The 22450-nt window shown below is 38.2% G+C and overlaps 1 protein-coding gene across 4 annotated transcripts in view; it reads right to left on the minus strand.

Moving 5' to 3' along the window:
• LOC126457215 (ATP-binding cassette sub-family A member 7-like) overlaps window positions 1-22450 on the minus strand; it is a 594847-nt gene that overhangs the window by 389164 nt on the left and 183233 nt on the right. For all 4 annotated transcript variants that reach the window (XR_007585450.1, XM_050093334.1, XM_050093335.1 and 1 more), the window contains exons 15-18: window positions 17226-17447; window positions 16894-17116; window positions 16567-16788; window positions 33-237 (exon numbers count right to left, since the gene is read on the minus strand). Coding sequence is in view for 3 of the 4 variants with exons in the window: in XM_050093334.1 (XP_049949291.1) it covers window positions 33-237; window positions 16567-16788; window positions 16894-17116; window positions 17226-17447 (872 nt within the window). In the remaining variant the exon portion in view is untranslated. The remainder of the gene's footprint in view (window positions 1-32; window positions 238-16566; window positions 16789-16893; window positions 17117-17225; window positions 17448-22450) is intronic.

The following is a 22450-nucleotide window of genomic DNA, read 5'->3' on the forward strand; positions in this document are numbered from 1 at the left end:
ATTATGGAAAAATTTCATAATGAATGGCTTGCCTGGATGAATTGCTTCTATGTAGGTAGCAAGAAGAAAGTATACAATGGAGTCAAATACCAACATAACCATCACATAACGCAAGTTATAGGAATCCTGTAGAAGTGGACTTCTATTATAATTATGCCACTGTATTCCTATTCCTGATTCCTCATACTGAGCAAAGTAGGAGCAGCCAAATCCAAAGGCTACATTAGATATCAGGCTCTGAAACAAGAACAAAGTTGACTTGTTACATGAGCTCAAACTAAGGTAATTGCACTAGTACTGCAAGAAACATAAAGACATCCACAAATCCACTTGGAGTCCCACAGATTTAAGATAACACACAAATTATATCATAGTTAAGGATAAATTATCATCTCTAATCTGAGATACCCATGTTTACAAGGGCGAACATATATACTCAAACCGCTACCTACCTGGGTCAACTATGCTCTAGGAATAGAAACAACACAAAAGACTGATCTAGAGTATGCTTTTTACAAGATGAAAGCACAGAGAAAGACTTAAATGGTTATGTATCAAACATGCCAGCAGGTAATAGTGCCAAGGATTAATAGAATAGATTTATTCTGGTAGCGAAAAAGCAGTCTTTGAATCCAAGGGAAACAAGGAAAAAAGAAAATCAGAAAAAGGAATGGAGATAGCTAACGGAATGAACAATGTCAACAAGTAACATGGGAGAACCCAACAGTGTGCTGTACATGTCCCCAAAGTCAAACTGACAAGGACAAAAATAGTGTAACTATAAAAAGAATGGAACCAAAAAGCCTATTTGTAAAATAAACTGACATTAACACAGAAATTTCATCAACAAAACTGAGAATGATGCACAAGAATGATTATAACCAATTTACAAGGTAACGGCACATGATAATCAAATAAGTGGCTAGAACACTATACGAATTTATAGGAAGTCCTACATAAGGAAAAAGAATAACACCGAAATAATTATGTGGAACCAGTTAACTATGAAAGATGCCAACAGTGCCAATACGAAACTTCTAAAATACAGATATACTACCTCCGATGAGATTCCAACATCAGCACAACACACGCTACTAAAAGTGTATAATCCCCGAAGAATGCCAAAGAGCTTAAGTAATGGCTATGTTTGAAAAAAAGATATTAAAATAACTGCGAAAACTGCAGTCAGGTCGCTTTCACACTAGATAATATAAAGATTTTGAATGCTTATTGATATGAGTTGAAACTAATCGCTGCCATCATTTAAACATATGAACACAATGGTTACAGAACATAACATTTTATTAAAAACAATATTTTTATACCGAATTAAAGAGTAAAAATGAGAATACAGTTTAATGAGACTTGCATAGTCATTACCAATTTTTAAAAGGCCTTTGACTGGGTAGATACAAAAAACCTATGGTCTACATGAAAGTAAGAGGCTTTCCAAAGCACTTCAGGCACAACCAGAAGTCTATGTAGAAATACTAACAATAAAGCTGAACATACCATTTAAACCCACTAAAAACAAATCAGGGTCTGTAGTAAAGTTGTAATCTTCCTTCAATATTATTTAACTTTATACTGATGATATTCTCAGGTAATGGAAATATAAGGTAAGAAAGAGCATTAAAATTGAATCACCACCCTGCCATTTGCTAATAATCAAATTACTGGGTGGCAAAGACAGCAGCAACAGTAGTGGTTTTTATAAAAAAAAAAAAAAAAAATTGAAAAAGCTATTTTCCAATTGGATTTGCTATTATTGTCACCAATTATCTACAGCTGTGAAACTCAACACCCTTCTCACCGACATACTAATCAAATTCTAATTTATGAAAATTACCTTAGAAATATAAATACAGCATGAGCAATGTTTGCATTGCATTTATACCCTGTTCTGCCTTTTGCCCATGCCTGCCTGTAGACACTTGGCTTAAGCAAACAGTTACATATGCTGCGGCCCAGCTCTCTGCCTGTCCACACATGTGCTGTTTACCCACCCCTGCCCAACTAGGTTCCAAGGCATCAAGTTGCCTACAAGTGGGCATGTAAGATGGAACACCTTGCAAGTAAGAGAAACTGCAAAAAGCATTTGAAGTAAATGAAAGAAGAAACTTTTCCTGCTGTTGTTGTTGTGGTTTTCAGTCCTGAGACTGGTTTGATGCAGCTCTCCATGCTACTCTATCCTGTGCAAGCTTCTTCATCTCCCAGTACCTACTGCAACCTACATCCTTCTGAATCTGCTTAGTGTATTCATCTCTTGGTCTCCCTCTACGATTTTTACCCTCCACGATGCCCTCCAATGCTAAATTTGTGATCCCCTGATGCCTCAGAACATGTCCTACCAACTGGACCCTTCTTCTTGTCAAGTTGTGCCACAAACTCCTCTTCTCCCCAATTCTATTCAATACCTCCTCAATAGTTATGTGATCTGCCCATCTAATCTCCAGCATTCTTCTGTAGCACCACATTTCAAAAGCTTCTATTCTCTTCTTGTCCAGACTATTTATCATCCATGTTTCACTTCCATACAAGACTACACTCCATACAAATACTTTCAGAAATGACATCCTGACACTCAAATCTATACTCAATACTAACAAATTTCTCTTCTTCAGAAACACTTTCCTTGCTATTGCCAGTCTACATTTTATATCCTCTCTACTTCGACCATCATCAGTTATTTTGCTCCCCAAATAGCAAAACTCCTTTACTACTTTAAGCATCTCATTTCCTAATCTAATTCCCGCAGCATCACCCGATTTAATTCAACTACATTCCATTATTCTTGTTTTGCTTTTGTTGATGTTCATCTTATACCCTCCTTTCAAGACACTGTCCATTCCGTTCAACTGCTCTTCCAGGTCCTTTGCTGTCTCTGATAGAATTGCAATGTCATCAGCGAACCTCAAAAAGTTTTTATTTCTTCTCCATGAATTTTAATTCCAACTCAGACTTTTTCTTTTGTTTCCTTTACTGCTTGCTCAATACACAGATTGAATAACATCGGGGATAGGCTACAACCCTGTCTCACTCCCTTCCCAACCACTGCTTCCCTTTCGTGCCCCTTGACTCTTTATAACTACCATATGGTTTCTGTACAAATTGTAAATACCCTTTCACTCCCTGTATTTTACACCTGCCACCTTCAGAATTTGAAAGAGAGTATTCCAGTCAACACTGTCAAAAGCTTTCTCTAATTCTACAAATACTAGAAACATAGGTTTGCTTTTCCTTAGTCTATTTTCTAAGATAAGTCGTAGGGTCAGTATTGCCTCCCATGTTCTAACATTTCTATGGAATCCAAACTGATCTTCCCTGAGGTCGGCTTCTACCAGTTTTTCTATTTGTCTGTAAAGAATTCGCATTAGTATTTTGCAGCTGTCACTTATTAAACTGATAGTTCTGTAATTTCCACATCTGTCAACATCTGCTTTCTTTGGGATTGGAATTATTATATTCTTCTTGAAGTCTGGGGGTATTTCGCCTGTCTCATACATCTTGCTCACCAGATGGTAGAGTTTTGTCATGACTGGCTCTCCCAAGGCTGTCAGTAATTCTAATGGAATGTTGTCTACTCCGGGGGCCTTGTTTCGACTCAGGTCTTTCAGTGCTCTGTCAAACTCTTCACGCAGTATCGTATCTCCCATTCATCTTCATCTACATCCTCTTCCATTTCCATAATATTGTCCTCAAGTACATCGCCCTTGTATAGACCCTCTATATACTCCTTCCACCTTTCTGCTTTCCCTTCTTTGCTTAGAACTGGGTTTCCATCTGAGCTCTTAATATTCATACAAGTCTCTCTCTTTTCTCCAAAGGTCTCTTTAATTTTCGTGTAGGCAGTATCTGTCTTGCCCCTAGTAAGATAAGCCTCTACATCCTAACATTTGTCCTCTAGCCATCCCTGCTGAGCCAATTTTCATTTCCTGTCGATCTCATTTTTGAGATGTTTGTATTCCTTTTTGCCTGCTTCATTTACTGCATTCTCTCCTGTCATCAATTAAATTCAATATTTCTTCTGTTACCTGAGGATTTCTACTAGCCCTCATCTTTTTACCAACTTGATCCTCTGCTGCCTTCACTACTTCATTCCTCAGAGCTATCCATTCTTCTTCTACTGTATTTCTTTCCCCCATTCCTGTCAATTGTTCCCTTACGCTCTCCCTGAAACTCTCTACAACCTCTGGTTCTTTCAGTTTATCCAGGTTCCATCTCCATAAATTCCCACCTTTTTGCAGTTTCTTCAGTTTTAATCTACAGTTCATAACCAATAGATTGTGGTCAGAGTCCACATCTGCCCCTGGAAATGTCTTACAATTTAAAACCTGGTTCCTAAATCTCTGTCTTACCATTATGTAATCTATCTGATACCTTTTAGTATCTCCAGGATTCTTCCAGGTATACAACCTTCTTTCATGATTCTTGAACCAAGTGTTAGCTATGATTAAGTTATGCTCTGTGCAAAATTCTACCAGACGGCTTCCTCTTTCATTTCTTACCCCCAGTCCATATTCACCTACTATGTTTCCTTCTTTCCCTTTTCCTACTCTTGAATTCCAGTCACCCATGACTATTAAATTTTCGTCTCCCTTCACTACCTGAATAATTTCTTTTATCTCATCATACATTTCATCAATTTCTTCATCATCTGCAGAGCTAGTTGGCATATAAACTTGTACTACTGTAGTAGGCATGGGCTTCATGTCTATCTTGGCCACAATAATGCGTTCACTATGCTGTTTGTAGTAGCTTACCCGCACTCCTATTTTTTTATTCATTATTAAACCTACTCCTGCATTACCCCTATTTGATTTTGTATTTATACGTTTCCTAAACAAGTAATAAGATACCATACAGCAACGAATTGGCTTGTAGGGAGCCTACATAGGAGGTGGACTAAAATGTGAGCCAGAACAGGAAGCAGCCCAAACCATGAAGTAAAGAAAAAGAAAATAAATAAGTTTTGCAGCTATGTTAAAAAAGGAAATAGTATAGCAGAAGCAACTCAAAAGAAAGAAAGAGAAAGGGAGGGAGTGAGGAGAGAGAGAAAGAGAAAGAGAAAGAGAGAGAGTTTGGTTTATGCTCCTCTTGTGAAAAGGAACAACATGCAAGTTAGTAGTGACACCCAGTGTGCTGGCAAGTAAGTGTTGTTACTATGTCGGCGTGGAAGTTGTCAGTCAAATCATACAATGACTCATTTGATTTATTCAGTAAAAATTAGGTTTGCCCAATGCAGGTCATTTTTATTGGTTGTTTCTCTTCAGTGATTTGCGTTTATTTGCCAAGATGGACAAATTTTTACATGTAAATAAAAAACTTGATATTTCAAATGTATCACGTAGTTCTAACAACATGAATAGATGAAAACTCTAGAATTTTAGTTTTACATGTACTCCTGCTGGAAGTGAAGAATGACCACAGCACATCATTTGTTTCAAAGTCCTAGCTGCTGAAAGTATGCTTCTTAATAAAATGAAATGACATTTGGGGTCAAATCATGAAAATACTTTTCCCCACAAGTTAAAAGAATTGTCACGAAACAAACTATGATTCCTGCAAAGACCCTTCTTTCAGGTTACAAAGTAGCCTACCGTGTAACACAGAGCAAGAAAGCCCACACCATAATGGAAGATCTTATTTTACCAGCTGTTTTATACATGGTATCTACTATGATAGGTGAATTAGCCTCCAAGCAAGTGGCAGGAGTGCTTTTGTCAGACAACACTGTTACTTGTTGAATACTTGATAAGGCTGAAGACTTAATTATCAATTGGTTGAAAAACTCAAAGGTAATTGTGGTTTTGATATTCAGTTGTATAAAGCTACAGATAACCACAATTATGCGCGTCTAATTTTTTACATCTTTCTTATACATGACATCAAACTTTCATAGAGATCTTCTTTTCTGTATGAAAATAATTTTTGGAACACGAGTAACATACCTTTTTGAAATACTACTCCTTTATGGAAGAAAATAACATTAATTGTCAAAAACTGTGTAAGTAGGCTTTCTTGATAGAGTTTGTAGTATGACTGGCTGTTAGGCCGGATTGTGAGCTCTGATCCATAAAGACGCTCCGCATGCTTTTTGAACACACTGTCTCCCATGGGTTTGATAAAATAATGGACAAATGAATAATGATACTGATTAGTTTTTATGTAAGAGTCTCAATAATAATAATTTGCATTATTAATGAAAAGTAATAATTGATAATAATAATAATAATAATGATAATAAAATAATGGAGGCATTAAAGAATGATGTTCACTAGTTTAGCATTTTTAAAGCCTTGTTTGGTATTAGGGGTTGTGGAAGGGATAATGAATGAGGAGAAGATAGAAATTAAAGTGAAAATGGCTGCTAGGAAAGAAGATAATTTCAACAGAGAACTCTGTAGAGAAGTGGAGGGAAAAGTGGTGGAGGAGAGGGTTAACAGGAGCAGGCTGCAGAAAAGATAGCTATTGTGATAGAAGGTGGGTGATTTGCTTTCTTTTGAAGATTTAAAGGATTTTAGTTTCTCTAATATTTGAGGGGGATTTTTCCTAAGTCAGGTTCCTGATACAGAAAATGATTTAGAAAACATGCCAATGTTGTGTAGCTGTTCAGAGAGGATTTTGCTTTTCTGAGAATGAGTATTTCTGCTGCGTTGTTAAGATAATAGTGTTATGGTTGAAGATAAAGAGGGAGGTGGGCAGTGATTGAGAAGACAATACAGCAAACACAGGGTATGATAATCTCAACACTTATTATGAGAAAGAAAGTTGCTACTCACCATATAGCAGAGATGCTAAGTCGCAGATAGGCACAACAGAAAAACTGTCACAATTATAGCTTTCGGCCATTAAGGCTTTCGTCAACAACAGACACACAGACACAGACACAGACACACACACACACACACACACACACACACACACACACACACACACACAAATGCAAATCACACACATGATTGCTGTCTCAGGCAGTCAGTGTGGTTTCAGTTGCCTGAGACTGCAGTTGTGTGTGTCCGCGCGCGTGTGTGTGTGTGTGTGTGTGTGTGTGTGTGTGTGTGTGTTCGTGTGCGTGTGCATGCACCCGCGCGCAAGTGCACACGTCTGTATTGCTGACGAAGGCCTTAATGGCCAAAAGCTATAATTGTGAGAGTCTTTTTGTTGTACCTATCTGCGACTCAATATCTCCGCTATATGGTGAGTAGCAACTTTCTTTCTCATTATATTGTTACATTCCATCCTGGATTTTCCATTGTTTGATTTAACCTCTGCACTTACCGGCATGTAGCCATGATAACTGTTCATAGGCATGAGTGATATAGTTGAAATAACGAACATCACAAATGTATCGCACACAAGCATTCATCACCAGTTCCAGCTGATATGATCTCTCATATCAAAACCCTAGGAGAATGGGATCACGCCGGCCGGGGTGGCCGAGCAGTTCTAGGCGCTACAGTCTGGAACCGTGTGACCGCTATGGTCGCAGGTTCGAATCCTGCCTCGGATGAAGTGGTGCTGACACCTTCTTACAGACAGCAGGTATGTGTTCTGTCTAGTCTAGTGATGGTCCAGGACTATCCCCAAATTCTTTGCAGAGGAAGAAAATATTATTTCTGTGCTGTTCAGGATTTAGGGTGGAAGAGATTCTCTGAACAGTGGAGCAATAATTCTTTTGTGAGCAATTCAGACAGCTTGGGTTTTAGATGGGTTAAGTTTCAGACCTACATTCTGCGCCCATTCTGACAAAGCAAGTAAGTCAGCATTTACATTCTGGATGGCTGTGCACAAATTTGTTATGCATGCACTTAAGTATAACTGAAGATCATCGGCATATAAACGAAATTTGCAATGGGAGATAACAGTCGACACATCATTTACAAATTAGAAAAGTTGTGTGCCCAATACTGATCCCTGTGGGACCTCTGATACCACATTCTTCGATTGTGGCCTCTCTGTTCCAATAATTAGACCCAGTATGTAAGGAATGACTGGAACTTCTGTACACCACTTGAAGAAAATTTGATTCTTGAGTTTAACAAGAAGAATATCAAAGTCAACAATGTCGAAAGCTTTGTTGATATCCAAAAAGCACACAACAGTTGCATCTTGTTTGTCTATAGATTGATTCATTTCGTCCATAAGTTTTATAAGAGCACTCATTGTGCAGCAGGTTTTCTGGTAAACAGATTGGTATTCATCCAGAAGGTTATCTGATGTTAAGTATTTGGTAAGGTGATCATGAACAATGTATTCTAAAGCCTTATATAATGTAGAATGCAAATGGGCCCGTCTTTTGTCAGATTCCTTTGTCGATAGAGGTTTTATGAGTCTTCCTTTCCAGGCTATTGGGAAAATACTGGAGGTGAGAGAATGGTTAAAAATATTATGGGCAGTAATGGACCGATGAGGAAACAGATCACATTTATTGTAATACTGTCATGTCCTGCAACTGCTGAACATATCAGTCCCATTGAATTCCTGGCTACCAGTTGCAAAAAAAAAATTGTCATTTGTACTAACCAGTGACAGTTCAAGAGACTCAATGTGTGATGAAGCAAGGTGGGATCCTTTTACTTCCTCTCTTTTTTGCCGTCAGCCTCCATAAATTCATTTTATTTTCATTTTTGCCTAATTACCATTGACATACAGGACTATAATCTGCATTCCCATGAAAGAGAAAGGTTGGCCCTCAGTCTTAAAGAATATAGCACCAGTTCTAATTTTGTGCTTAGTTTTTTAATTTATTTTGACTATTCCTAGTTAATATCTTTTGTTATAGGGTGAAAGGGAAAGCAGAAAGGTGGAAGGAGTATATAGAGGGTCTATACAGGGGTGATGTTCTTGAGGACAATATTATGGAAATGGAAGAGGATGTTGATGAAGATGGAATGGGAGATATGATACTGCATGAAGAGTTTGACAGAGCACTGAAAGGCCTGAGTCGAAACAAGACCCCCGGAGTAGACAACATTCCATTGAAACTACTGACGGCCTTGGGAGAGCCAGTCCTGACAAAACTCTACCATCTGGTGAGCAAGATGTATGAGACAGGTAAAATACCCTCAGACTTCAAGAAGAATATAATAATTCCAATCCTAAAGAAAGCAGGTGTTGACAGATGTGAAAATTACCGAACTATCAGTTTAATAAGTCACAGCTGCAAAATACTAACGCAAATTCTTCACAAACGAATGGAAAAAATGGTAGAAGCTGACCTCGGGGAAGATCAGTTTGGATTCCGTAAAATTGTCGGAACACGTGCGGCAATACTGACCCTACGACTTATCTTAGAAGAAAGATTAAGGAAAGGCAAACCTACGTTTCTAGCATTTGTAGACATAGAGAAAGCTTTTGACAATGTTGACTGGAATACTCTCTTTCAAATTCTGAAGGTGGCAGGAGTAAAATACAGGGAGCGAAAGGCTATTTACAATTTGTACAGAAACCAGATGGCAGCTATAAGAGTTGAGGGGCATGAAAGGGAAGCAGTGGTTGGGAAGGGAGTGAGACAGGGTTGTAGCCTATCCCCAATGCTATTCAATCTGTATATTGAGCAAGCAGTAAAGGAAACAAAAGAAAAGTTCGGAGTAGGCATTAAAATCCATGGAGAAGAAATAAAAACTTTGAGGTTCGCCGATGACATTGTAATTCTGTCAGAGACAGCAAAGGACCTGGAAGAGCAGTTGAACAGAATGGACAGTGTCTTGAAAGGAGGGTATAAGATGAACATCAACAAAAGCAAAACAAGGATAATGGAATGTAGTCGAATTAAGTCAGGTGATGTTGAGGGGAATTAGATTAGCAGATGAGACACTTAAAGTAGTAAAGGATTTCTGCTATTTGGGGAGCAAAATAACTGATGATGGTCAAAGTAGACAGGATATAAAATGTAGACTGGCAAAGGCAAGGAAAGCATTTTTGAAGAAGAGAAATTTGTTAACATCGAGTATTGATTTAAGTGTCAGGAAGTCGTTTCTGAAAGTATTTGTATGGAGTGTGCCCATGTACAGAAGTGAAACATGGATGATAAATAATTTAGACAAGAAGAGAACAGAAGCTTTCAAAATGTGGTGCTACTGAAGAATGCTCAAGATTAGATGGGTAGATCACGTAACTAATGAGGAGGTATTGCATGGAATTGGGGAGAAGAGGGGTTAGTGGCACAACTTGACTAGAAGAAGGGATCAGTTGTTAGGGCATATTCTGAGGCATCAAGGGATCACCAATTTAGTATTGGAGGGCGGCGTGGAGGGTAAAAATCGTAGAGGGAGACCAAGAGATGAATACATTAAGCAGATTCAGAAGGATGTCGGCTGCAGTAGGTACTGGGAGAAGATGAAGCTTGCACAGGATGGAGTAGCATGGAGAGCTGCATAAAACCAGTCTCAGGACTGAAGACCACAACAACAACATAGGGTGAAACCAGTAATTGTATTGTGACTTAGATTCTATTGTTAACTTGCAAACAAAGATAAATTCTGCAATAATTATAAACGTTTTGAAGAAGAACTACTAGGATTCTTAAAGTACTTATTGGGCTCTATTCGAAAACATGTTAGCAAAGCCAGCCTTTATTCAATTCCAAAATAATTACCAGATTTGTCAAAAGCAATGTTTGTGGAACTCTGTCTGTTAATTTCATTGTTTAAACAAATAATTTTAATTCAGCCTAACCTTTGTGATATAAGGAACTGTTAAAAAGAAGGAATTTTTTGATGTACACAGTTAATTGAATGCTTTATGTTTTAACTGTAATTTTTGTAACTTAAATACTGAACAATGTATAGTTTCAGTGCCTATTATTGTGAGGATATATATAAAGGCCCGGTTTTTGGTCCCGAGTCAGCCAGTCCATAGCCAATTTTCAGAAGGAAATTATGTACTGTTTCAAGTAGCAACAATGTATCAACTTAACAGTGGAATTAGTCTAACATAAATATGTCATGGATTGGAACAATGACAATGTCTATTCAATTTATTTGAGAAATAGTGTCAAGTGTACCTTATTATCCTCAAGAACTGTGAATTGTATGCTTGGGTATTTACTTCTCATAGATGTTCAACAGCAAACTATTGTAGCAGTATGCTGATGTTTGCCTGCAACCTGGTAATGATGCTTAACAGTGAAGGTAAAGAACAGTTAAACGCAACTGTGCAACTGTCGGCTACATCATCTACAGTAGTCAGTATTGAATTCAAATATCCCATCACCATATCATATGGAGACTTCCTGTCATTTATCATTATGTGTAACTCTTCGTAGAGCTCCTTTACTTTCTCATCAGAATGCGAGTATGTTGGTGCAAAGACTTTAATTATTTCCATGCAAAATTTTTGGTTTATTTTTAAAACTGTTCTTGCTATTCTGTTTGAGATTATTTCAATATCTGTCACACTTTTTAATTTTCAAATTTAAAATAAAGATTACACTCAATTTTTCTCCATGCTATGTTTCTCTAAAGTAAAACATCTGATCTAATTTTAATCCCATTTAATCACATCCCTAGTGAACCCTTTTTGACCTCAATTTAACTCCTTTTACAACTCCACTAACCAATCTGTGGATCCTAAATTCTGCATTTTACTGCCACTAAAAAAGGTAGTAATAGTAGTTTTAAGGTCTCTATTATTATGTATTTAGCCAAACTCCATGCAAAAACTTATGAGTGCAGAAACAGCGACGCATGCCCCATTCCGAGTTCCCACAATCCACTACTACCACTGTTTTTCAGCCAGACCAGAAGGCTGATGTTCAAGGAATTCGCATGTGGCAGTAGGCCCTATGACAAACACACCTTGCATAAGTATGCAAGGGCCCGATGAGTTTGGCAGGTTATATGAACAGTAATAAACTTTGGCAGGCCAATGTATTCTGCTGTCTCAGCTCAGGGTGGAATGTTTCTAAATGTCATAACCTTGACTCAACACAACCAGTTCACACATATTCACATGCTAGCAGTACCCTCAAATCAAAATGGCCATTAAGTAGTTATTTACTGCAAGATGTATGCATTCAAGTTTAGAGGGTTCCCAACTCTGACTTGCCATATTGTCTGCAGTGCTAGTTGGTGAGCAGTCATTCCATATTTTGTGTTGGCTTCTACAGCCAGAGACAGTTAACATAGAAGTTTACTGGGCATGGAACTACATCATATTGTAATTAATTATCATTGATGAAATGAACATTTGGCCATGACAGTGGCCTACTTCTGGGACTAATGGTGTATTTTTGTTTTCCTAAGTCACTTATATTTTGTCATGACTGCTCTACTATGCATGAGATCGCATCAGAAGTGAGAAACAATTTTATTGGTCACTGATGGTGGAAGGAGTAGCAAGCTTTATTGTAATATGTTTCCTGTCGTGGAAGGAATGAAGATTTTAGGCCATGTTGTGGCATTTACCCGGTGGCAATGTGCGCATCTCTTGTTGGAAGTGCAGCTTGTTGGACTCTGATAGTTGGCAGCCAGGATGATGCAAGTGTAAGTCGACCCTCTACATTCATGTCGTTAGGGTGTTTTTAATATTTCAGTGGCCTCTCTGATCTTGCATTTCATCATCCCTCTTAGCTTGGCAAGTATTCAAGTTTCACTGAATTTCATTTTCTTGCCGCAATGTTCCTGGTGTTCAGCCATTGTAGATTTGTTGTGCTGCACAAGCCGAATGTACCATTCATGGCCCCCGTATACATGTTGCTACTGGCTTGCCAATTTTCATGATGAAACCTCCATATTCACAGTCACTCTGTCCATGCCTGCAGCATGCAGAGAATCTGTCTTGTCCCTGGTGGAGCCTAGAACATCCTGGATTTTGTGGGTGACACAGAAGGTGGGCTGGAGATCTGCCCAGTGAAGGTGTTTACTATTTCTGTCAGTGACATTATTCACGTAAGGTAAGCACTCTGCAGGCTGCTATTTGTTTATGTCCTGCCCATCTTGGATTCTTTTATTCATTCTCATGGCAGTGAGGATCAATTTGGGGTTGTAACCATTGGCCAAGAACATTGTTCATAGCTTTTCAAGTTCAGATCATACACTGAGAGCATCACTTAGGCACTGTGCACAAATAGTCAGGGAAAGGATGATTGAGTTCTTCTGAGCCTGGTGGTGGTGGGAATGGGTGTGTAAGTACATGCCCATATACAGGGTGTTACAAAAAGGTACGCCCAAACTTTCAGGAAACATTCCTCACACACAAATAAAGAAATGATGTTATGTGGACATGTGTCGGAAATGCTTAATTTCCATGTTAGAGCTCATTTTAGTTTCGTCAGTATGTACTGTACATCCTCGATTCACCGCCAGTTGGCCCAATTGAAGGAAGGTAATGTTGACTTCGGTGCTTGTGTTTACATAAGACTCATTACTCTACAGTACTAGCATCAAGCACATCAGTACGTAGCATCAACAGGTTAGTGTTCATCATGAACGTGGTTTTGCAGTCAGTGCAATGTTTACAAATTCGGAGTTGGCAGATGCCCATTTGATGTATGGATTAGCACGGGGCAATAGCCATGGCGCGGTACGTTTGTAACGAGACAGATTTCCAGAACGAAGGTGTCCCGACAGGAAGACGTTCGAAGCAATTGATCGGCGTCTTAGGGAGTGCAGAACATTCCAGCGTATGACTCGTGACTGGGGAAGACCTAGAACAACGAGGACACCTGCAATGGACGAGGCAATTCTTCGTGCAGTTGACGATAACCCTAATGTCAGCGTCAGAGAAGTTGCTGCTGTACAAGGTAACGTTGACCACGTCACTGTATGGAGAGTGCTACGGGAGAACCAGTTGTTTCCGTACCATGTACAGCGTGTGCAGGCACTATCAGCAGCTGATTGGCCTCCACGGGTACACTTCTGCGAATGGTTCATCCAACAATGTGTCAATCTTCATTTCAGTGCAAATGTTCTCTTTACAGATGAGGCTTCATTCCAACATGATCAAATTGTAAATTTTCACGATCAACATGTGTGAGCTAACGAGAATCCGCACGCAATTGTGCAATCACGTCATCAACACAGATTTTGGGCAGGCATTGTTGGTGATGTCTTGATTGGGCCCCATGTTCTTCCACCTACGCTCAATGGAGCACGTTATCATGATTGTATACGGGATACTCTATCTGTGCTGCTAGAACATGTGCCTTTACAAGTACGACACAATATGTGCTTCATGCATGATGGAGCTCCTGCACATTTCAGTTGAAGTGTTCATATGCTTCTCAACAACAGATTTGGTGACCGATGGATTGGTAGAGGTGGACCAAATCCATGGCCTCCACACTCTCCTGACTTCAATCCTCTTGGCTTTCATTTATGGGGGCATTTGAAAGCTCTTGTCCATGCAGCCCCGGTACCAAATTTAGAGACTCTTCATGCTCGTATTGTGGACGGCTGTGATACAATACGCCATTCTTCAGGGCTGCATCAGCGCATCAGGGATTCCATGCGACAGAGGGTGGATGCATGTAACGGAGGACATTTTGAACATTTCCTGTAACAAAGCATTTGAAGTCACGCTGGTACGTTCTGTTGCTGTGTGTTTCCATTCCATGATTAATGTGATTTGAAGAGAAGTAATAAAATGAGCTCTAACATGGAACATAAGTGTTTCTGGACACATGTCCACATAACATATTTTCTTTCTTTGTGTGTGAGGAATGTTTCCTGAAAGTTTGGCCATACTTTTTTGTAACACCCTGTATGTTGGCTTCCACTCTACTCTGTCTTCTAGTGTACTCACAAACCCTATGTTGCTCCATGGCATCACAGGGCCTTATAGCGAATCTGTCATCTGGTATCAGAATCAGCAGCAAGGGCTTATTACAATAATGTTTCCTCCTTCTTCCACACCCAGTAACCAATAATATTTTTGTTTCTCAACTGTGATGCAATTTCATGCTCAGCCAAGCATTCATGGCAAAACAGAAGTGACGGGAAAACAAAAATACTGCATTAGACTCCGAAGAAAGCCACTATAACTGTGGCCGAAATGTTGCTTACATCAGTAATAGTTATTTGCAATATCATGTGACCCCACACCCAAAAAGATTTCATGCTAACATTCCATACTGTAGTGATTCGAGAATTTCTGTGTAAATTCTAGAACCACTCAGCCTTCTACTGTCTTGAACACACAATATTCTGGATATGAGTGTGGGATGGTAGAATCCTACCTACTGTGCGTCACATGCTTGTGTACGCAGGTTTAAAAGCAGTCACGAGAAGAAAGTAGACATTGCGGTCAGACGGCACTGACAGGCATCTGTCTGGCTATCTATAGATGTTTTAGTGAGTGTGTAAGGAAGAACCATGGAGTTTATACGCAGCTCTGTGCTTATTGGGTCACTGACTATTGTTATTAAAACAAGAACAGTTGAAAAAAGTAGTCTTGTAGACGTGATGCAACATTGTTAGAGGCAAGACTCATTTTATGATTCATGTTAAGAAAGATCATGGTATCCAAGCCAACTTTCTTTTAACTGTAATTAAATTTGTTTCTAACGTCCGACTGTACAAGATACTTGCACGAAGTTACATATTCATGTGGAAAGTGAAATTTTTATTGTGTATGGAGGTCAAACACATTGTTAGTTGACGAAAAGTGAAGTTTGTACATCTACTTATTTCATATGTAGAAAGAGTCTAAAATTTCCTGTACCAAGCGTTATTCGATGGAGAAGAAGTCAAGAGGGTTTCCAGCAGCCAGCTATTCAGTAAAGAAGAGTGGCTGCAAATTCCAAGAAAGTCACCTCGTAAAGAAGTGGAAGGTGATTTGGGGGAATAAGTTGATATAACCCAGATCCACACTCACACTTTAAGTCATCAGAACGTTAGAATACATGTTCGTCACACAATAATCCCTAAAGGTGGATACTTTATTGATATTAGCAGCTGCATAGTGTGAATGTTCAGACTGGCCACCATAGTCAGTCTCATCACGATCACAATGATGCAGGTAATGGCTTTTCTTTCCATACTCACCTTTATTGTGTCAGTTTGAATGAAATGATTATCTTCACAGAATGTATGATATCTTATCTATTGCCCCAATTGTGTTCATTAATGTACTTAACTTTTTCTCTCTGTACTAAGGTAAACATGGTACGTAGTATGGTACACTGGAGAAAAAATTAACATTGCTTTGAAGTAATATCTTTCTTTATAGAAAACACCTATATCATATGAAATTTTCCCAAAGTTGCCTTCCTGACTTTAATCACACAAAATGTTCAATAATACAATCAACAGTCTCTCAATCAATTTCCTAGCTGCCACTTGCAAGCTCTCTCTTCCATCCTTTCCTGCTAATTCCATGTCCATTTCCTTTGCCTTTTAGTTGTTTTTCAATTTTTTCCTGCCACTTCACACTAATTATATGCAACTTTAGTCCGTCAAGTCCAGAAATTTTCTATCATTTCAGCCATTTAAAAAAAAAAACCACACACACACACACACACACACACATGGACATTTTAGTATTATCACATTTTATTTTAATAATTTTCATATTTTTATTAAGAAATATTCAAACTTGGCAACAGAAATATGATATACTCACTGCTATTATCTTTGGAGTTGAAGTGAGATCCTGCTCCCATATGACCATAGTTGGATATGGTAAATAAAAGACAAAAAAAATTATTCCTCCAGCTGCAGCAGCCAAATTTGCTCTTGAAAAAAATGTTGATATGAGGAAGCTCAAACTGATGGTTGCAACACAGTTTAGTAGGAGAAACAAAAACACTACAGATGGATCTGAGTGTTCAAGAATTTTTCCATACTATAAAAAAAGCAATAAGAAATTAGTGCATTAATCCAGTCTTAACAACAAGAAGTATGTAATCATGAAATAATGCTACAGAATTCTGCACTGAGCTGTACTTACAACAAGAATAAGAGTTAGCAATATAATAGTTAAAAGCATTGGTATAATACTGTCAATGAACCAGCCTAACCAATGAACACTATTTCCAAGGCCCATTATTTTCATGGTTTCTTTGAGACGATGTTCCTTTTCATACACCACTGATTTAGTTATCATTGCACAGCTGTACACCCATGAGAGGGTCATAAACATAGGAAGTTGGCGCGAGATCGCCAGAATAAATCTGCAAGCAAAATGTTTATGGTTAAGATACTTTAAATTTGCTCATCACCATTCACTTAATTCTGTACGTATTTACATTGATTAACATAAATTATACATTTACTCCATACCTGTCAATCACATAGCATGGATATGGGAACTGCTGAAGCACAATGCCAATTGTTCTATTTGAGCCAGTTTGTTCACTTATAATACTATGTTCTATGATATCTTGTAGGTATGCAAAACCATATGATATATATTTTAAATCAATATTAGGATTACTTCTAGGTCCAGGTCTCGGTAGTCTGTCTTCAATCTGAAATGTGTTATCCACTCTACTGGCATCCATCCTGTGGAATATGAGACTGATATTAAGTAACAAATAGAAATAAAACATAAAACTTAACACCAGTAATGAAAGATGAAGCTGTGAAAATGTCTATCATTAATTTCTTACACAAAACTAAGAAAAATAAAATGCAGACACATTATTTAATTAACTTGTAGAGCATTTTTAAAATACTGTTAGGTACTTCAGTAGGAATTTGTCAGACATACTTCCTTTAGTAAATCTCTCAAAGAACACTTGTTTGCCATTAGAAACTAGATAATAATTATAAATAAAAGGTGGAAACAACAGTATTTTTAATAGCTAAAGAAACTATCATTAGGATTCACAGACTTCAGTATGTCAGAGAGAATAGACAACTTAATGGACAATGATATGTTCATGAGCTGCTACAAGTATACAAGGAGATACAGGAGGGCACAAGATGACATAGACAAAATTTCTATGGAGGACAAAATTATTGTTTAACATCTCAACGACAACAAGGTCATTACAGACAGAGCATAAGCTCAGATTAGGGAAGGATGGAGAAGGAAACATGCATGCCGCACAAACCATCCCAGTATTTGCCTTAAGCAATTTGGGGGAATCAGGAAAAACCTAAATCAGGATAGATGGATGCAGGTCTGAACTGTCATCTTCCCAAATGTGGGTGCCAGGTCAGTGTGCTAATTACTGCGCTACCTCACTTGGTCACAAAATTTCCAATTGATGTGATGAATGACAGCTAGCCCTAAGAGTAGAAAAATGCACATTAATGCAAATGAGTAAGAAAACAATCCTGTAATGTTTGAATGCCGCATTAGCAGTGTGCTACTTGACGCAGTCAGGTCAATAAAATATCAAGGTGTAATATTGCAAAATAATCTGAAATGGAACGGGCATGTAAGGAATGTAGTACGGATGATGAATAGTTGACTTCATTTTATTGGAAGAGTTTTAGGAAAGCATGGTTCATTTGTGAAGGAGACCACATGTAGAACAGTATCACAACCCATTCTTGAGTACTTCTGAGTGTTTGGGATCCCCACCATGTCGTATTAAAGAAAGATGTCGAAGCAATTCAGAGGTGGGCTGCTAGATTTGTCACCAGTAGGTTCGGTCAGCATGCAAGTATTATGGCAATGCTTTGGAAACTCAAATGGAAATTCCTGGAGGGAAGGGGACTTTGAAATTGTATTGAGAAAATTTAGAAAACCTGCATTTGAAGCTGATTTCAGAATGATTCTACTGCAACCAATGTATCTTTCACATAATGGCTACGAACATACAATAAGAGAAATTAGGGCTCACATGGAGGCATATAGGCAGTCATTTTTCCCTTGCTCTATTTGTGAAGCGAACAGAAAAGAAAGCAGGCCAGGCACCTTATGGTGGCTTGCAGAGTAGATGTAGAAAACATTACACTTTCAGTGGCATTTGTGTGGTTAAGAACTCCACAATATGTATGCTCATTATTAGCACACAACTGTGAAACACAATGTCTAAATTTATTAAAAAATTCAGTTTTGTTGCCAGCACCAATGACCAATCAAGAAACCAGAAAAGTTACTTATTTTCTTGCTAGGATCAACACTTACATGTTTAGGTTGATGTATACTCCAAATGATTCATTCCAGTAACTGGCAGAAAGGTTGAGAAGGCTACCCTTGCCCACACAGTTTCAAGGATGCCCATATTATGCAGCATTATCCCCAGAACTGATTGGGACATTCTGGTTCTGAGCTGATTAGAAGAATTTAAGCAGATACTTCAAAGGTTCTGCGACAGGCTAGGCCATAATTTCTTTGACTTGTGCCATAGGGCCAAGAAATGTAAATCCACCTTAAAAGGTTCAATGAGGTGCACTACACATCAGAGACTGCTATCAAGGTGACTGACTGTTTTGTGAGTGCACACAAGCTTGTTTTTTAAGCTCAGGCAACTTTCCCTCCAATACAGACAGTGATTGTTGTAGACGATGCTTAATTCTTAATGTAAGGCTCAAACAAATACCTTCCACAGATGAAACAATTAAAATCCTAGAGATCAACTGCTGAATCATTTGGAACAAAGCCTCAGAGTTGAAACAACCCTAATATTATATGATATGTCGCAAGTCACTGTTTGTGAGGTAACGTTTACTTTGTCACTGCCACTGTTAAATAAAGCCATAAATGATGTACCTTCTTGAAAAGGTAATTGGTGAATCACAATTTAGTTACACTTTGTCATTCAATGTATCACTTACTAATTCACCAACAACATAATCAAATATTTAACTAACAATACATTACCAGGGGGAATTTTAGTGACTCATGTTAAATGTGTCATTATATAAAAGACAACATTCTTTCAAGGAATATAAATTTCATGTCATTACATTCATAACTTCAATTTTACGTAACTAGATGTAGGCAATCACAGCAAGTACTGCAGACTGTGGCTAGATGGTAGACAATCACAGCAAGTACTCCAGACTGTGGCTAGACACAAACCATAACTACTATGAGGGTGGTTTGAAAATTGTGGTAAATTCCGTGAAAGAACAAAATATTTTTGCTGTGTCTTCATGGTTGGTAAGCTTGCTTATTCTATCATATAAAGAATTACAACAATATACAGTGCACTGTTCATTACTGACAGCCATCTGGATTGGTCAATGTGTTGACTGTGATTGAAAATGGAGAACACCAAGTTTTGCGCTGCTATTAAACATCTTCACCTGAAGGGTTGGACTGTCGCACAAATCAAAAAAGAATTGGATGAAGTTCACATGGACTCTCCACTATCACTAAGACCATTTACTTTTAGATTAATGAATTTACACATGGTCGGACAGGTACCGAAGTAAAAGTGCACTCCGGCTATGCAGCTGAAGTCTCCACTAAGGAAACCACTGACAATGTCCATGATATGGTAATGCAAGACTGCCAAACAAATATTCATGAGATTGCTGAGACTGTAGGCTTCTCAACTAAGCAAGTGCATAATATCCTGCATTGAGAATTGGCTATGAAGCAGCTGTGTGCGAAGTGGGTGTCACAAATGTTCACAATCGACCAAAAGTGCATTTGACATAACATTTCAAAACAATGTCTGGCTGTGTTTTATGACAATCCACTAGACATTTTGCACCAATTTGTGACTGTTGAAGGAACCTGGATCCATTAATATGCACCAGAGTCAAAATGGAAGTCAAAACAATAGATAAAGGCTGGTGACAGTGAATCGAAGGAGGCAAAAACCATTTTCTCAGCTAGCAAGGTGATGGCCACTTTTTTGGGATTCCCATAGAAGAGTCTTCATTGATTACTTGAAAAAAAGCAGAACCATAACTGGATCCAATTATGGTCCATTGTTGAATTGTTTAAAACTTGCGTTGGTAGAAAAAAAAGACAAAGATTGGCATGCAAGAAAGTGCTCTTTCACCATCATAATGCACCATCCCACACATCAACAATAACAATGGTGAAAGTGCATGGATTGGGCTTTGAACTGGTTCCCCCAGTATACATTAACATGAGAGTCAATCAATATGTAAAATGAAATGTTCCCAATTTCTGAGCATTGTTACTGATAAGAACTTAAAATGGAAAACCTATATTCAGGATCCTCATAAAAGTTCATCAGCTGTTGTACTTAAGATGATTGCTAAACTGAAAATGGAAATGTCATTACCATTTCAACACAGCAGCAGAAATCATTAAGCAACATCAGGAAGCAAAACTGTCCCTTAAAGGCAAAATTTGATATTAATGGGCCCAGAATGGAATGAATTACAGAAAGGATTTTTTTCTTTGTTGCATTGGACAGAGATGGGGGAAGGGGCAGGGGTAGAGGGGGAGGGGGAGGGGGAGAGAAGGGAGGATGAGGGAGGTGAGCAGAAATAAATAAAACAGACCAAACCAGTAACTCATAGCACAAAAAAGATATGAAAAAGAAGCTAGAACATACTCATATCAGAAATTTGCTTTCTGTTTGCCACTTGGATGATAAATTAGTTGTCATCTCAGAAATTAATCACGCTATATTTGCTAGCACACTGATATATTTACTTTTGAGCAAAAAATAATTGTTAGTCTGGTGGTGAAATTAAACTAGCATATATTTATTTATAACAGCAAATAATCCCTCTCACCACAGTAAGTAAGGTTGAAAAATTAGTTACATATAATATCTTCCACTCCATTAGGCCATCTGGTACAGCAACTGTATGTATGTATGTATGTCTGTATGTCTTGCAACCAACACTGTTTTTAATTCAAAATTTACTTCTAATGTTGAGAAATTAATGTAACAATAGGTTTTGGGACCTCCAAGACAGAAACTCCCCTATCGTTATCTTCTCACATAAAAAAGTAACCTGAAGTTTGTAAATGGAGCTTATACACAAAGTATCTTGAAATACAGACATGAAAGTTATCACTGGGTAGTGTTCCACTTTGAAGCTTATGGAACTGAAATCACTCCAAATGATATGGGGATTCTAGGTGACTTTTCTGAACTGCACCCCTTTCCCAATACCTCTTCAGTCCTTTTCCTTTACCCCTATTTTTCCCCCTTCAACTCTTCTGCCAGAAGAAGAAGCCACTGGCTCCAAAAGCCTGTTATAGTTGAATTCTTTGGTGTGTGTGTGTGTGTGTGTGTGTTCCCCTGCTGCCACTTCGTGACTTGATTTTTCATCTATACATTTATTTTATATCAATAATAATTGATTATTTTTGTTGTTATATTAGCCCATGTGGCCATCATTCCTTATTATGTAACCCTCTAGTCAGTCTTTGTTGTCATCTTTGTTGAAACTATTGTCAGTTTTCTATCTTTTGTGCTAGTATTCCAATCATATACTTATCTACACCACCCAGATTAATCAACACTTTGCCCCTACATATTTTCCAGTACCGATTTTCATGCACGTAGACAGGATATTGTTATTTGAAATTTGCATATAAGAATTTCACCATTATTTATGAATTTGCCTACAGTTTACTACACTGCAGGGCATTCTCCCGATTGTTTCTC

Source organism: Schistocerca serialis, chromosome 2, assembly GCF_023864345.2.
Source record: "Schistocerca serialis cubense isolate TAMUIC-IGC-003099 chromosome 2, iqSchSeri2.2, whole genome shotgun sequence".
Taxonomy (NCBI): Eukaryota; Metazoa; Arthropoda; class Insecta; order Orthoptera; family Acrididae; genus Schistocerca; species Schistocerca serialis.